The following is a 17,322-nucleotide window of genomic DNA, read 5'->3' on the forward strand; positions in this document are numbered from 1 at the left end:
TATGCCTGGAGCAACTCTGCCTTTAGGTCTCTGCTTGGCCAATTTCTTCTTATCACTCAACCTTAGATCCATTGTGCCCCCATCAGAGAAGCCTTCTTGGACCTCTCAATCAAAACGACTTGCCCCTTCCTGCAGCTCAGCCAGACATCTCATTCTCTTCCCAGCACCTTCCACTGTCTGAATCATCTTGTCAACTTATGCATTTCAAGACTGTCATCTTGATCATCAGCTCCTCGAGGGTAGAGATTTTTCCTCTCTAAATCCCAGTGTCCAGATCAGCACCAGGGACATAGTAGGTGCTCAGTAAGCATTAGTTGCATAGCCAATACAAATGTTCCTGGGGTTCCTGTTGGTGGATCATTTTATTTATTTATTTATTTATTTATTCATTCATTCATTCATTTAGGGACAGGGTCTCCCTCTGTCGCCCAGACTGGAGTGTGGTGGTGTGATCTAGGCTCACTGCAACCTCTGCCTCCCGGGTTCAAGTGATTCTTATGCCTCGGCCTCCCAAGTAGCTGGGATTACAGGCATGCACCACCACGCCCAGCTAATTTTTTTGTATTTTTTAGTAAAGATGGGGTTTCGCCATGTTGGCCAGGCTGGTCTCGAACTCCTGGGCTCAAGCGATCTGCCCTCCTCAGCCTCCCAAAGTGCTGGGATTACAGGGGTGAGCCACCATGCCCAGCTTAGTGGATCATTTAAATAATAAACACAGACAGGAAATGTGTTTATCCCAAATCCAAATGATTAAGCTATTTTTCTGGGAAAGGAGAGGCAGAAGGCAGAATTATGGTCACATTAGCCAAGTCTTTTTGGGCTGATGAAATACTCCCCACATCTTCCTCAATTCCCACCACCTCCGTGCCTGGTGGATGGAGAAACTGAGGCTGAGAGAGGCAACGTGATGTGCCCGGATCACACAGGGTGCAGATGGCATGGGTGGGACTAGACCCGTCATTCTGGCTTACAACCGACTGATTTTTTCCCACTTCACCCCTTCTCCGTACTTGTATAGTATTTTAAGTATATAACAATGGGCCCAAGAGAGCTTCAAGGGTGAGGGATGTTACTGATTCATCCCAGTATTGCTGGTGGCGCCTGGTGCTTAGAAAGCGCTCCATAAATACTCATCAAACAAACTAATGGCTGAGTCCCAGCAAAATCCTTAAGTGCCTTCTGTTTTACGGTTTATTTTCCTCTAATTTTTTGGAGCATGGTTCATTGAGAAAAAGTATACAGGATGTTAAAAAAACAAAAACAAAACAAAACAAAACAAAAAACCCCAAAAACTCAGCTCAGGAGAACACCCGATTCTTCAGTATATGGGATAAACATAGGGGTGGATTTGACCGTGAAAAAGCTGAAGTCTGACAGTGACCGTGAGAGAGGCTGTGTGTCCCACTTTATACCCGTTATAGATCATGCCAGGCCTGCTAATTATTTTTTCAGTGCTCTTTTTCCCCTTTCACTCTCAAAACTGTCCTGGTTTGGATCATAAATTATATAGGCTGTCTGTTCATGAAGTCTTTTTTTATTTTTTTATTTTTTTATTTTTTGAGACAGAGTCTCGCTCTGTCACCCAGGCTGGAGTGTAGTGGGGTGATCTCGACTCACTGCAACCTCCATCTCCCGGGTTCAAGCGATTCTCGAGTCTCAGTCTCCCAAGTAGCTGGGATTACAGGCGTGCACGACCACGCCTGGCTAACTTTTTTGTATTTTTTAGTAGAGACGGGGTTTCGCCACGTTGGCCAGGCTGGTCTGGAACTCTTGACCTCGTGATCCACCCGCCTTGGCCTCCCAAAGTGCTGGGATTACAGGCGGAAGCCACCATGCCTGGCTGATCCATGAAGTATTTTATCATCTTCCTTCATCAGCTCCTTCCTTCATCCTCACTCACTCCCCACTGGACACCTGGGCAGCCACATGTCCTCACAAATGCCAGGAACATGCTGCTTCAGGACCTTTGCGCTGGCTGTTCCATCTACCTGGGCTGCTCTTCTCTGAGATATCTCCATGGCTCCCTTCATCTCCTTCACGTCTTTCAAAAAGCCCCAAGCAATTGCTGGCCTCAAACTATCCTCTCCTGCCTCAGCCTCCCAAAGTGCTGGGATTACATGTGTGAGCCACCACACCCAGCCAGGGACATGCATTTATGATCACTAACTAAACACAGTTTTGCTGCTTTATTAATTGACACTCACCAAGGGAGAGAAGGAGAGAAATGTTTATTTATTAAGGAAAATTTTAAATTAATTATATATATATGTGTGTGTGTATATATATATGTGTGTGTGTGTGTGTATATATATATATATATTTTTTTTTTTGAGACAGAGTCTTGCTCTGTTGTCCAGACTGGAGTGCAGTGGTACGATCTCGGCTCACTGTAACTAAGCTCTGTCTCCTGGGTTCAAGCAATTCTCGTGCCTCAGCCTCCCAAGTAGCTGGGACTACAGGCGCCTGCCACCATGCCCAGCTGATTTTTTTGTATTTTAGTAGAAACGGGGTTTCACCATGTTGTCCAGGGTGGTCTCGAACTCCTGAGCTCAGGCAATCTGCCTGCCTTGGCCTCCAGAAGTGCTAGGATTACAGGCATGAGCCACCGTGCCAGGCTGATGGATGTATATATTTTTTGGATACATGTGATACTTTAATGCATTCATATGATTTGTTCCTTCAGGTCTGTTTTTTTTGTTTGTTTGTTTGTTTGTTTGTTTTTTTGAGACAGTTCTTGCTCTGTCGTCCAGGCTGGAGTGCAGTGGCATGATCGGCTCACTGCAGCCCCAACCTCCCAGGCTCAAGCAGTCCTCCCATCTCAGCCTCCCAAGTAGCTGCGCCTATAGGCATCCTCCACCATGTCCAGCTAATTTTAAAATTTTTTTTGTAGAGATGGGGTCTCACTATGTGCCTAGGCTGGTCTTAAACTCTTGGGCTCAAGGGATCCTCCTGCCTCAGCCTCCCAAAGTATTGGAATTATAGATCATAATGGCCATGGTGCCCGGCCATTCAAGGTGTATAAGAAGAATTGCAACCTCTCATCTTGACAATGCACAAACTCTCTACTGTTTTATTCTATTCCTGACCTCTCACCACCCCCTAACACTATCTCTAAGGCAGCGATCCACAAACTACAGCCCGCAGGCCAGCCATCTGTTTTTATAGGTTAAAGTTTAATTGGCCAACAGCCATGCTCATTCACTTATGTGTTTTATCTGTGGTTACTTTTACGCTACAGGAGCAGATTGAGTCGTTGCGATGGAGACTGTCTGGCCCACAAAGCCTGAACTATTTAATGTCTGCTATCTGCCCTTTTTATCCCAGTTGATCACTGGCTTTCCCCACCAACACGTCAACTCCTCTGTATCCAGAAGAGGGTCTGCATACAGTAGGCATTCAATGATGGTCGTTGAAAGAACCAGTGATTTATAGTCCAAAGTCTAATGCTTTGATTTTGGTCAAGACAAACATCTATGAATGAAAAAGGGCTTGGGTCAAAGGTGATTCCAAACATTAGCAACCACTAGCCAAGGGACATTTATTTATTTATTTATTTTTAATTATTAGTTTTTTTTGAAACAGGGTCTGGTTCTGTCACCCAGGCTGGAGTGCAGGGGTGCAATTACAGCTCGCTGCAGCTTCAAACCCTTGGGCTCAGGCAATCCTCCTTCCTCAGCCTCCTGAGTAGCTGGGACTACAGGTACACACCACCATGCCCAGCTAATTAATTTTTTTTCTTTTTTAAAGATGGGGTCTTGCTTTTTGACCAGGCTGGTTTTGAACTCCTGGTCTCAAGCAATCTTCCTGCCTCAGCCTCTCAAAGTGCTGGGATTCCAGGCATGAGCCACCATGCCTGGCCAGGGACATGCATTTATGATCACAAATTAAACACAGTTTTTCTGCTTTTCTAATTGACATTCACCAAAGGAGAGAAATAGAGAAGAAGAGAAACTCACAGAGAAAAGCACAAAGAAGGGTGAGGAGAAGGGAGAGAAGGAGAAGGAGGTGGAGAAAGAGAAGGAAGAGAGAGAGAGAACGCAAGAATAAAAGAGACAAAGGCTGGGCATGGTGATTCATGCCTGTAATACCAGCACTTTGGGAGGCCAAGGCAGGCAGATCACTTGAGGTCAGGAGCTCGAGACCAGCCTGGCCAACGTGTTGAAACCCCGTCTCTGTTAAAAATACAAAAAATTGGCTGGCACAGTGGCTCACGCCTGTAATCCCGGCACTTTGGGAGGCCAAGGCGGGAGAATCATGAGCTCAGGAGATCGAGACCATCCTGGCCAACATGGTGAAACCCTGTCTTTACTAAAATACAAAAAATCAGCGGGGCGTCGTGGTGCGCGCCTGTGGTCCCAGCTACTCAGGAGGCTGAGGCAGGGGAATCACTTGAACCTGGGAGTCACAGGCTGCAGTGAGCCGAGATTGCACCACTGTACTCCAGCTTGGTGACAGAGCAAGACTCCATCTCAAAACAAAACAAAACCCCCCAAAATTAGCTGGGTGTGGTGGCACGTGCCTGTAATCCCAGCTACTTGGGAGGTTGAGGCACAAGAATCGCTTGAACCCAGGAGATGGAGGTTGTAGTGAGCCGAGATCACGCCACTGCGCTCTAGCCTGGGTGACAGAGTGAGACTCTGTCTCAAAAAAAAAAAAAAAAAAAAAAAAAAAAAAGAGAGAGAGACAATGAGAGAGAGGGAAAAAGAAAGAGTCAGAGAGCTATGGATGAAGGGTAATGAATTGTGTCCAGAGCTGTGTGTGAACCCTGGCTTTGTCACTCTTGGCTAGGGGACCTTGGCAGGTCACATCACCCCTGTGGGCCTCTGTTTCCTCATCTGGAAGATAGGGTTAAAAATATCTTTCCTCACAGGGCTGTTTTACAGATCAAGACACAATGCAAAGCTGATGCCAGGCACACAGAAGCCCTCAGCTAAAGGCAGCCCCAAATTAACTCAAGACACCCTGGTCCTGCCAGGTCACCAGCCCCTCCACATCCCCTCCTTGGGGGCAACCAAGAGAGGGAAGGTCCTGTCCCCCATGAAGTGACCCCAATTTGCCTTGGCCCAGCTGGCAAAGAGGGGGTCAGGGACCTTCCCCTGTGAGGGTGGAGACAATTTCTGGCTTTTCTGAGCCACATGGGGCACATATGGTGAGGGGGTCCCTGTGAAATGAGGCCACCTGTCGCTAGAGCAACACACAGCCACCAGCTCCTGTCTCCAGCAAACAGTTTTGTTGCAGTACTCAAGGGGTTCCCCATTCCATCCCCTTGAGCTCAGAGAAGCAGCCCTCAATCCTGTTTGCTGTGGGAGGCTATAAATGGCAGAATCTGAGGATGTTGACACTGAGTGAGACAGAGCTGAATTCTGACTCTCAATCATTGTGCACAGCTCTGGGACTCAGTTTCTTCCGCTGTAAAATGGGGATATTAAAGGCCCTAGCTCAGAGGGTTTTATATTTTTACCATCAAGGAATCCCAGGCTGATGCCTAGGGAAGTAGCCAGAACAGGGTGGCACAGAGGAAGTGGCCGATCACCCATCTTGATTCCACAAGGCTACCCAGAGCCTGCTCTGGCCCAGGAAGGTCCAGGGAAGAGGCCCGTCTAGTGGGCATGGGAGCCATATGGATACCTTGGAGCCTCCAGGTCAAGAGCAGAGATGGGCTATGTTGATGGAGGTTTGTTCTGTAGCAGTTAGAAGTGAGTTGAACCTCACTTTTGGCACAGAATTTCCGGTAAACCTGCATTTGTAGTCCTTGGGTATGGACAGAAACTCACACCATCCCAAAGCTCTTAGGGGGTAGGTTCACCTTGATGCCCAGCCAGTACCCCAATCCTCCCTCCTCTGAGAGGCTTGGCCTCCTAGAGCAGAGCCTCTCAACCTCAGTACTACTGACATTTTGGGCTGGGTAACTGGTTGTGATGGGGGCTGAGCCAGACACGGATGGTGAGAACTCCAGTTACCTGCTAAACTATCACCTCCTCTGAGGGGTTTTCCAGCCACAGTGACTGTAGAAGCCACTGGCAAGATTCTCTCAGTTTCAGCTTGGGGAGGAAATGCTTAGGGGTTTGTGGATAGAATTCAAGGAGTTCGTGAATTTAGATAGAAAATAATTACCCCTTTACTTCCTCTCACTTTCACTGGAAGTGGAACATTTTCTTCCATGATGATTGGAGGTGGCAGACTGCAGAATCAGTGACCCCCATCACCAACAGAAATCACATATAGTTCACAGATATCATGCAAAGTCTTTTAAGCTTAATACTCCCATGAAATCCCAAGACTTATCCAACCCATCGCTGGGACTTGTTGTTGATGTGTTATAAAGAATCACATCTCTTAAATGACATCACAACTCCTTAAAAAAAAAATTCTGGGCTGGTCACAGTGGCTCATGCCTGTAATCCCAGTGACTCTGGAGGCTGAGGTGGAAGGATCACTAGAGGCCAGAAGCTCAAGGCCAGCCTGGGCAACGTAGTGAGACCATGTCTCTATCAAAAAAATACAATTAGCTGGGCGTGATGGTGTGTGCCTATAGCCCTAGCTATTCAGGAGGTTGAGGTGGGAGGATCGCTTGAGACCAGGAGTTTGAGGCTGCAGTGAGCTATGATTGCATCATTGCACTCCAGCTTAGGAGACAGAGCAAAACCCCAAAAAACTGGGATAATGAGTTTTTGGGAAGAACACTATATAGGCATAAAATCAAGGGTTACATAATATCCACGTCCCTGGGGGATACTAATCTTCATCATTTGGTTAAAGTGGTATCTATCTGTTCCTCCACTATAAAACTTCTATTTTCCCCTTTGCCTATTCTATTCTTCGGAAATGAGTCACTAAGTCCAGCCCACTCTCAAAGTAGGGGAGATTAGTCTCCACCTCCTGGGGCAGTAGGGAGTGAAGTTTACATACTTTAAATGGAATTCTTTTGTAAGAAAGATTTGCCTGTTTTTTATTTATCTTGTGTATTTAATAATAAAATAAAAATGATCATTTATTTACTTATGTGTTTATTTAAGAGATGGGGTCTTGCTGTTGCCCAGGCTGGAGTGCAGTGGCAGGATCATAGCTCACTGCAGCCTTGAACTGCTGGGCTCAAGCAATCCTCCTGCCTCAGCCTCCCAAGTAGCTGGAACTACAGACATGTACCACCACACCAGGCTAATTAAAAAACATTGTTTTTTGAGATGTAGTTTTGCTCTTGTTGCCCAGGCTGGAATGCAATGGCGTAATCTCAGTTCACTGCAACCTCTGTTTCCCAGGTTCATGTGATTCTTCTGCCTCAGCCTCCTGAGTAGCTGGGACTACAGGCGTGTGCCACCACGCCTGGCTAATTTTTGTATTTTTAGTAGAGACGGGGTTTCGCCATATTGGCCAGGCTGGTCTCAAACTCCTGACCTCAGGTGATCTGCCTGCCTCGGCCTCCCAAAGTGCTGGGATTATAGGTGTGAGCCACCATGCCTGGCCTCCTTGATCCCTGTTTAAAAACTTGTTTCTCCCACTCATCATTTTTTTTTCTTTGTTTTTTGACAGGGTTTCACTCTGTTGCCCAGGCTGGAGTACAGTGGCGTGATCACGGCTTATTTCCACCTCTGACTCCAGGGCTCAAGTGATCCCATCCTCCTGTCTCAGCCTCCTGAGTAGCTGGGACTACAGATGTATGCCACTATGCCTGGCTAATTTTTGTATTATTATTATTTTTTTTTGTAGAGATTGGGTTTCACTGTGTTGCCCAGGCTGGCCTCAAACTCTTGGGCTCAAGTGATCCACCCATCTCAGACTCCCAAATTGCTGGAATTACAGGCATGAACCACTGCGCCCAGCACCCCCCACTCATCATTATATGGTGAGCCTTTCCCCTGTATCCTTAATATTCTCCCAGCAGACGATTTTTAATGATGACATAATATGCCATCATACGGAAGGACCATACGGTATTTAACCGATCTCCTATTGTCAGGCTTTCAATTGCTTCCAGTTTTGTTCTAATTTTGTAAATAACTCTGGGATGCATATCCTGATATAAACCTTCAACAGCATCGCTGATTAGTTGAGCTTAGATTTCTTCAAAAGGCATTTAAACCAGGAAGCCAAGGGAGAAAAACAAGAAACGAATACAAAATCTGGAAGGGAATCAAACACATCCTGTAGGTGAGCTGCCACTGTTCTCCATGCTGAGAATGCTCTTTCCAAAACATCTGCCTGGCTCCCTCCTTCTCTGCTCAAACATCACCTCCTCTGAGGAGCCCTCCCTGATTGCCTGACCTAGACTAGCGAACCACCCATCACTTGTTCTCTTGTGTAGCTTTTGTTCCTATTGGGCTTCCCATAGTACATACACATTTGCTTAGTGTCTCCTGTTTTCTGGGTGATTATTTATCATGTTTACCGTTTGCATCTGTCTCTCCTACCAGGGTGGAGATTTTAGTCTGTCTTCTTCGTTGCAGTGTCTCCAATCACCTAGTCATTGCCTGGCACACAGTAGGTGCTCAATAAATAATTACTGGATAACTGAAAGGATGTTAAGAGAATAAATGTGGTGCTAGGATCTTACAAAGGGCTGCCTACCCAGGTGGGCAGCCTCTGCGGTACATCTGTGTCCATGGATTCCAAGATGCTTGGAGCGACTGTCTGGACTCTCTGTTGATCCCAACTACTAGCTTGTTCAGAGCTGGGTAAATGGAGTTGGCTGGCAAGGCCACACCCACTGGCTTCGGCTCCAGCACTAGTCATGGAGGACAAAGATTTCCAGACACTCTGCTTGCCTATGGCCAAACAGATCGAGGTGCATTCTAGGACAGACCCAGGATGGGGCTAGCCCAAGGGAGACGGCTGGGCACGAAGGCAGAACCCAAGAGTGCTCCAACGCAGCAGCTGTGTCCTCCTCAGCAGAAACTCAAAGATGGGCACCTTAGCCCCTGCACCCTGGCACTGAAAGATGCTACTGATTGTTTTAGGGGTGGAGAAGGGGTTATCTCACTTTGGGAAGCCCCAGACAAGAGTTCACATGCAAGTCGTTTTATTTAGGAGGAGTTATAAATGGAATTGTGTCCTCCTGCTACACACACAAAAATGTTTAAGTCCTAACCCCCTGGTACCTCAGAATGTGATCTTATTTGGAAATAGGGTAATTGCAGACGTAATTAGTTAAAATTAGGTTGGACTGGAATAGGGTAGGTTCTGATCCAATACAACTGATGTCCTTCTAAGAAGAGGAGAAGACACACAGACACACCAAGGGAGGATGCTATTTTTTTTTTTTTTTTTTTTTTGAGAAGGAGTCTCATTCTGTCGCCCAGGCTGGAGTGCAGTGGCATGATCTCGGCTCACTGCAACCTCCACCTCCCGGGTTCAAGTGATTCTCCTGCCTCAGCCTCCCAAGTGGCTGGGATTACAGGCACCCGCCCACCATGCCTGGCTAATTTTTGTATCTTTAGCAGAGATGGGGTTTCACCATGTTGGCCAGGCTGGTCTCAAACTCCTGACCTCAAGTGATCTGCCCACCTTGGCCTCCCAAAGTGCTGGGATTACAGGCATAAGCCATTGTGCCCAGGCTGGGAGGATGCTATTAGAAGACAGAAGACTGGAATGGAGAATGAAGACTCTAGAAGCCAAGGACTCCCAAAGATTGTGGGAAACCAGCAAAAGCCAGGAAGAAGCAAAGAAGGATCCTCCCCCGGAGGCTTTTGAGGGGCGTGTTGTCAGCTCTGCTAACATCTTGGGGTTGGACTTCTGGCTTCCAGAACTGTCAGACCATAAATTCCTGTTGTTTTAAGCTACCCAGTCTGTGGTGCTTCATTATAGCAGCCCCAGGAAATAAATCTAAAAGTTCATCCCAGGAAATACCAGACAAGGAAGGAAAGGTGGCAAGTGAAGGGTGTGTACATGACCAGGTTAGCACTGCGGGCAACCAGAGCCTGATCCCACTGGAAAGATGCGGGGCAGACCAAAATGCCCGACGGGGAGGGAGCTGGGGTATTTATCCACTGACTTCTCCAGGCACTGGCTGGGGGCTGCTCCTAGGGGTTGTCCATGAAGGCCAGGTGATCACAGCAGCCCCAGAGAGAGGCAGAGAGTGACAGGTGATTGCAGTATAAGGCATCCCCGTCCTCAAGGAACCTTGGTCTTCTGGCCCAGGGTTTCCTGACAGAAACCTTACTGACATTTGGGCCTGGATCATTCTCTATGGTGGGGCAGAGGTGGGGGATGCTGTGCATTGTAGAATGTTGAGTAGCATCCATGGCCTTCACCCACTTGATGCCAATAGCATCCTCCTTCTTCCCATCCAGTTGTGACAGCCAAAAACGTCTGCAGCCACTGCCAACTGTCCCCTGGGGGCAGAAATCATCCCTGAGCGAGAAGCCGTGTTCTAGGTTCACATTAGGGCCAAATCATTGCATGCGCTGCTAACCAAAGGACGAGGGTGGGATGTAAATGTGTGGAAAGTGCTAGAAAGCTACTCTGAGTTAGTGGTTAATAGCAGGGCCAGGGAGGGGAATAAAGTAAGACCTCTCACACCTCACTCCACTTCCTCAGGCGCTGCTGGAGCTGTTATGATGAAAAATTCATGCACATTTCTAAAAGGAACACCATTCAGGGTGGGGAATTGGACTTACACGGAGGTCACCCCGGGCCAAGATCAGTTCTAAATACTTCATGCAAATCCACCTTACTTAGTCCTCATGCCTCATGAGGTGGGACTATGCTTCTCTTCGTTTTGCACATGTGGAAATGGGGGCACAGAGAGGCCAAGCACCTTGCCAAAGGCTGCACAGCAAGGAAGTGGAAGAGTCGGAAGGAACCCAGACAGGCTGACACCTGAGACTCTGCTCTTAACCACTCAGTTTGTGTCCCCAGAGGTGGCTTAGCTCTAAGCTTAGAGGCTTCCAGGGCAAACACCCATTGGACAATGATGTTTATAACCGAGCCCTCTGGAAATTCACGCTTCCTGTCCCACCCCTGGGCACACCCCCAGCATCTTAATCTGAACTCCCAGACACTTTCTCTGGTCATCCAACCCTGTGACATATCCCTTTTTTATGCTCACAATTTTTTTCAGCTCCCATTCCCCACTCCCATTCTCTCCCTGAGTTCCCTAGCCTTCTCCATTTCCCAGTCTCTTTCCCTCTCAGGAGGGTTCATTTCCTGCTGGAGCCTCCTCTCACACCAGCCTTGCAAAGTAAAAACCTAGAACCCATAAAAATTCCCCAGCGAGTTTTAGCCAATTGGGTCTGACCCTTTGTCCAAGCTGTTTGCAGGTGAGGGCCAAGAGAGGGCCTGAGCTCGGATCTGCCGCCTGTTCCCAGAGATGCTACACTCAGACGAGGTTTTCACGCAAATTAGAACACCATGTCCCTTCCCCACATCCTTCTTTCTGTCAATAAATTATCAGGATAACAGTAGAAATCGTATGTTGTCTATGATATGAATGACATTCTTGTGCAGTGCGTGACAGGCGCAACTGTTCATGTGGCTCCTTTTGCTGCCTACTCCCAACTAAAACGGGCCTTTGTTGATCAGGATTACAAGGATGAGTTTTTGCAAATCTCCCTCCACCCACAAGCGGGGAAATTCCTTAACCCATTTATGCCAGAGGTTGCAATTTGTGTGTGTGTGAAAAATCAGACCTTAGCGATGACCTTGAGCAGCAGGATGTAAATAACTCCCACAGGATTAGCATTCCAATAATGGAACACTAGGCATAAATGGGTTGTTAAGGAACATACACTAAGACCAAGAGGAAAGTTCAGCTTCTCTATGTACAGGAGGAGGAAGCCAGGTATTGCTCCCGGGGCAGGCCAACCCCTGGCCTAACCTTAAATGGTAATTTCAGCCCTTAGGGCAGGTGAAGAGGAGACCTCCATTGGTCAACAGAGCTGTGTGTATGGAGCAGCCCCAGGGTGCTCTGTGGGGTCACTACACTTGTGGCATCCTTGTGTTTGATCCTGAATCCTTGGCTCTGCCCCATTCCAGCTGCTGACAAGTGACCTGCCTGGGGACTGCTTACCTGCATAGTAGGTGAGGGAAGGTGAACTGTGGTGAGGACAGAGTGGGGTTTAAAACTTGCACACCTAAATATCTATCAAAATTATAAATGCATTTAGGCTGGGTGCGGTGGCTCACACCTGTAATCCTAGCACTTTGGGAGGCTGAGGCAGGAGGATTGCTTGAGGCCAGGAGTCTGAGAGCAGCCTGGGAAACATAGTGAGACCCCATCTCTATAAAATTGTTCTTAAAAATTAGCTAGGTATGGTGGTGTGTGCCTGTGGTCCCAGCTACTCAGGAGGCCGGGGTGGGAGGATCACCTGAGCCCAGGAGTTTAAGGCTGCAGTGAACTATGATTACACCGCTACAGCCTGGACGATAGAGGGAGACCTTGTCTCTAAAAAAACAAAACAAAAATCTTCCCCAAAAATAAAATTATAAATGCATTTAGTCTTTGATCCTGCAATCCCACTTCTGGGAATGGAGACCCTCCAACCCCTAGCTATATCTGCAAAGGTATGAAGAGGTACGTGCAACATTGCTCCTGGCAGAGCAGCATCATGTTCGATGTCAGTGGACAGGAAGCCAGTCAAGCATTTCTCTTAATGGCAAACAAATAAACTATGGACAGCCACACAATAGAACGCTATGCAGCTGTGCAAAAGAATACAGAAGGCCAGGCGTGGTGGCTCATGCCTGTAATCTCAGCACTTTGGGAGGCGGAGGTGGGAGGATCGCTTGAGCTCAGGAGTTCCAGACCAGCCTGGGCAACACGGAAGAACCCTGTCTCTACAAAAATTAGCTGGGCATACTAGTGTGCACCTGTGAAGAGACTGTCCATGTCCTGCAATGGAAAGATCTCTAGAACGTGTGGTTATGAGAAAAAAAATCACAGAATTGAACAGCATGTATAGAATGCTACTCCTTGGGATAAGAAAGAGGGGGGAGGATATAGATTTGATTATGCATATAATTATAATTGCATAAATAAACATTGGAAGGATATTCTGAGGAACTAAAGGGGTTGCATATTGTGGGGAGAGGAAATAGCATGCAAGTGGGGGCAGGGATACATCTTTCCAGAAACATCCCTAATATTTTTAAGATCTAGGGCAAGAGTACAAAAGCAGACCACATACTACGGGGAAATATTTAAAAGGTAACTAAATAAAACATGCTGTGTCCTTCTACTTTTGCAAATATACCTTTCTTTACACTTCGGAAGGTCAGGGTGGAATTTAGAATCCGGATATCTGCACTGGGTCAAGGTGTGGGGAGAGCCAGCCCTGTCCTGTCCCTCTCTCTTCTTAGTCATGGCTCTGTCCTGCCAGAGGGGCTCCACACATATGTGTGGGCATTCCAGCTTGTACATCCAAGCTCTGGCCACATTTGTGTCAACAGCCACCCCTCAGATGTCCTTGGCCCTCAGGTGGGTTACGAACAGATCCATATGAGAATTGCATGCAAGTTCATGGAATCCGGCCATGGGCAGGGAATTCCAGGATCCTGGTAACTCAGAACATGGTCTAGAAAGTGGGGCACAAGCTCTTGGTAGACACATCCCCTTGGCTCCAGGAACTTCTCATCCCACGGGGAGTGGTATAGCTGGAGAAGGGCTGGGTGAGCCTAAGGGCAGGGCCCCCTTGCCTACGTCCAAAGATATTACTCTATCTTTTATCTGTGTTGGTTTTTGGATCATATAACCTTTCCATATTCAAAAATCTAAAATTATATCTAAACACTTGCACAATGAAAAATGACGTTGCATCTGGGGGCCCTACAGACTTCTACGCCCTATAGTTAGAGTTCTGCTCTTGAGCCCCTGTAATCTTCAAAAGCCTGAACCTCAGAGGCCAGCTTCACTGGGGCTGTGTTGTCCTTGGGCTGCCTTCCCCAGCTCAGGGTCCCTCCATTGCAGCCTTGGAGTCTCACTGGTCCCAGGAGGCCACCTCCCTGAGACTCTGATTGTCCATACACACTGTCCCAGCATCACTTACATTGTAGAGGAGATCAGTCCACCCTTCCATGGTTATGCACTGGAAAACAGTCAGCACTGCAAACAGGATGTTGTCGAACTGAGTGATCCCATTGTTGGGCCCTTCCCAGTAGGGCTGACATTTGGTCCCATTGGGGCAGGTGCGGGCGGGCTCTTCTGTCCCACATGGAGCCGGAGACTCACCCTGAATGTCATCTACAAAAGGGAAGGGGAGAAAAGTCAGGGGAAGGAGCAGGGAAAACCAGCTCTAAGAAATAGGGACCAGTGACTCTACAGTGCTGTTGGAATGAATAACTATTGGGACAAACGTGATCAGTCTTCAAAGAGATCAATGTTTGGCTTTGTGGGTCTATTATTTGTTTTCTATTGATTAATTTCTTCTCTGAGCTTTACTACTTTTCTCTTTCTGTTTTCCATGTGTTTTTTTTTTCTATTCTTTTCCTAAACTTTTGAGATGGATGGATTAATTGCCTTCAAGGCTATAAATTGCCTTTAAGTGTGGCTTTACCTGCATCCCAAAATTTTGTCATGCATTATCATTATTGATCAAGTAAAATATTTTCTAATTTCCATTATTATTTCTTCTTTGACCTATGGGTAATTTAGATGTATTTGTTTTTTTAAAAAACTTATTAGGTGTATGTGTGTATATATATAAAGACAGAGGGGAGAGGGAGACAGGGAGAGAAGGGGGGAGAGAGAGAGTGAGAGAGAAGTATAGAACAGTATAATGATTCACCATGTACCTATCACCAATTTAGACACTTATCTACTTACTTCTGGCCAATTTTGTTTCATCTATTCATCTGTATCCCCTCCAAACACTTTGCCTTGCCCCTAGAATTTTTTTTTTTTTTTTTTTTTTTTTGAGACAAAGTCTCATTCTGTCACCCAGGCTGGAGTGCAATGGCATGATCTCAGCTCACTACAATCTCCGACTCCCAGGTCCAAGGGATTCTCCTGCCTCAGGCTCCCAAGTAGCTGGGATTACAGGTGGCCACCACCACACCTGGATAATTTTTGTATTTTTAGTGGAGATGGGGTTTCACCATAGTGGCCAGGCTGGTCTCGAACTCCTGACCTCAAGTGATCCACCCACCTCGGCCTCCCAAAGTGCTGGGATTACAGGCGTGAGCCACCGCGCCCAGCCTAGAATATTTTTAAAGCAAAGCTCAGACATCATATCATTTCATCCGTAAATGAGAGGCATGTCTCTTAATCTGCAAACACTTTTAGAGTTCTGTTTTTGTTACTGATTTCCAGCTTAATTGCATTATGGTCAGAAAATATGTTTTATATTTGTATTTTTTTCAGCTTTTTGACCTCTGTTGAGACAAACTTTATGGTCCATAATATAGTCAGTTTTAGTAAATGTGCCGTGTGCACAGTGCAGCTGGTAAGTGCAGCCTTCTTCCGACATCCATTAGGACAAATTTGTCAAGCGCGTTGTGTTATTCTCCTATAAGCCTTGCTGATTTTTTTCTTCTTGGGATGTACTGGGCTCAGGGAGCTGTTCTGGGGGTGAGGGACACCAGTACACACAGTTCCCACCCTTGCCTAAGGGTAAGGAACAGGAGCTGAGCTTTCTCCCCAAATAGCAGGAGGCAGGCTGTGAAAATGCCACAAGGAGAGAGAAACGTGCCAATAGACACCCCTCTTGCTGGAAACCAAAGACAGCTTCCTGGGGAGGTGGCAGTCAGGCTGAACGCTAAAAGGTCAGTCCAAATCTTAAGGTATTGATGGGGTAGGGAGGCAGGAAAGCTCACATCCTGGGAGTGTCCTCTTTTTACCAGCACAGCGGGTCTGAGAGGACCTTATTCTGTGAGCGATGCTTTTGAAGGTTTTCAAAGACGACCGTGGCATTGTCGGACAAGAAAACAAACAGCTGAGTGTGTGTAAACTCAAGCTTCCTACTCAACAAAAATATCTCTCAATGTATGTGCTACAGACTTTGCAGCACCAATTCTCTGCTCCCTTGACTGAGCACACAGCAGAGGGAAATAAACCAATGCTGAATGAATGAATATTGTTGGCCTTTCAAGCTCTGGCTGAATAGAAACTCCAAGTCTAGCCTCGCCATGAACTTAAGTTGTTGGAAACGCCTTCCTCACTTATGCTGGACTTGGTACATGAACTATTATTCGATAAATACAGGTTGGAAGGCAAAAATCTTTTAAACATAAGGCTCAGAGCAGAGAACAAAATAAATCCATGGGTTCCTATAATAAATGAGAACTATCGTTTAGCATGGCACCTGTGCCTGGAATCTTCTCTGTCTCCACGCCATGTCCAAGTCTGGCTCAATTCCCACCCTCCATGTAGCCTCTTTGTGTAGCCCAGTTAATACAGCCCCAGTCCCTCCCTTCCTCCCTCCCTCCCTTCCTTCCTTCTTTCATTTCTCTCTCTCTCTCTTTTTTTTTTGAGACAGGGTCTCACTTTGTCACCCAGGCTGCAGTGCAGGCTCCATCATAGCTTACTGCAGCCTCACAGCCTCCAATTCCTGGGCTCAAGTGATCCTTCTTCCTCAGCCTCCTGAGTAGCTAGGACTACAGGCATGTACCACCACTCATGGCTAATTTTTAAATTTTTTTATTTTGAGAAGAAATCTCACTCTGTTGCCCAAGCTGCAGTGCAGTAGCATGATCTCGGCTCACTGTAACCTCTATGTCCCAGGTTCAAGTGATTCTCCTGCCTCAGCCTCTCAAGTATGTGGTACTACAGGCACACGCCACCATGCCTGGCTAATTTTTTTTCTTTTTTTGTATTTTTAGTAGAGACGGGGTTTCACTATGTTGGCCAGGCAGGTCTTGAACTCCTGACCTTTTGATCCGCCTGCCTCGGCCTCCCAAAGTGCTGGGATTACAGGCATGAGCCACTGCACCCGGCCAATTTTTAAATTTTTATTTTAGCAGAGACAGCGTCTTGCTATGTTGCCTAGGCTGGTCTCAAACTAATGGCCTCAAGGGATACTCCTACCTCAGCCTCTCAAAGTGCTAGGATTACAGGTGTGAGCCACTGCACCTGGCCCCTTTCAGGCATACAATAGCTACTGAATTTTCACATTTAGGGGGACGTGGGTATAATCACACATTAGCCTTCACCGTTAAAAATGGCTGCAAATGAGGGGTCTTGTTTCCTCTATTTTGGAAGCTCTTAGAAAGCAGGAAGCCTTCCACTTTATCTTTGCTTCCTTCTAAGTGATTGGCACGGTGCTGGGCGCACAGGAACTGGGCTCCCGACACTGAGGAATGCTACTGAAAACGGGTCTATCTTTAGCAGCTTTGCAATCCCCCTCAACCCCCCAACCACCGACACGAAACACTCTGAGCGTTGCTTCTAGAAAA

At 47.0% G+C, this 17,322-nt stretch overlaps 1 protein-coding gene across 5 annotated transcripts in view; it reads right to left on the reverse strand.

The window, feature by feature from the left end:
- Positions 1 to 17,322, reverse strand: part of CACNA1A (calcium voltage-gated channel subunit alpha1 A) — a 409,889-nt gene that overhangs the window by 139,716 nt on the left and 252,851 nt on the right. For all 5 annotated transcript variants that reach the window (XM_054538644.2, XM_054538643.2, XM_054538645.2 and 2 more), the window contains one exon: positions 13,980 to 14,173. In XM_054538644.2, coding sequence (XP_054394619.2) covers positions 13,980 to 14,173 — 194 coding nt within the window. The remainder of the gene's footprint in view (positions 1 to 13,979; positions 14,174 to 17,322) is intronic.

This window comes from Pongo abelii, chromosome 20, assembly GCF_028885655.2.
Source record: "Pongo abelii isolate AG06213 chromosome 20, NHGRI_mPonAbe1-v2.0_pri, whole genome shotgun sequence".
In the NCBI taxonomy this organism is placed as follows: Eukaryota; Metazoa; Chordata; class Mammalia; order Primates; family Hominidae; genus Pongo; species Pongo abelii.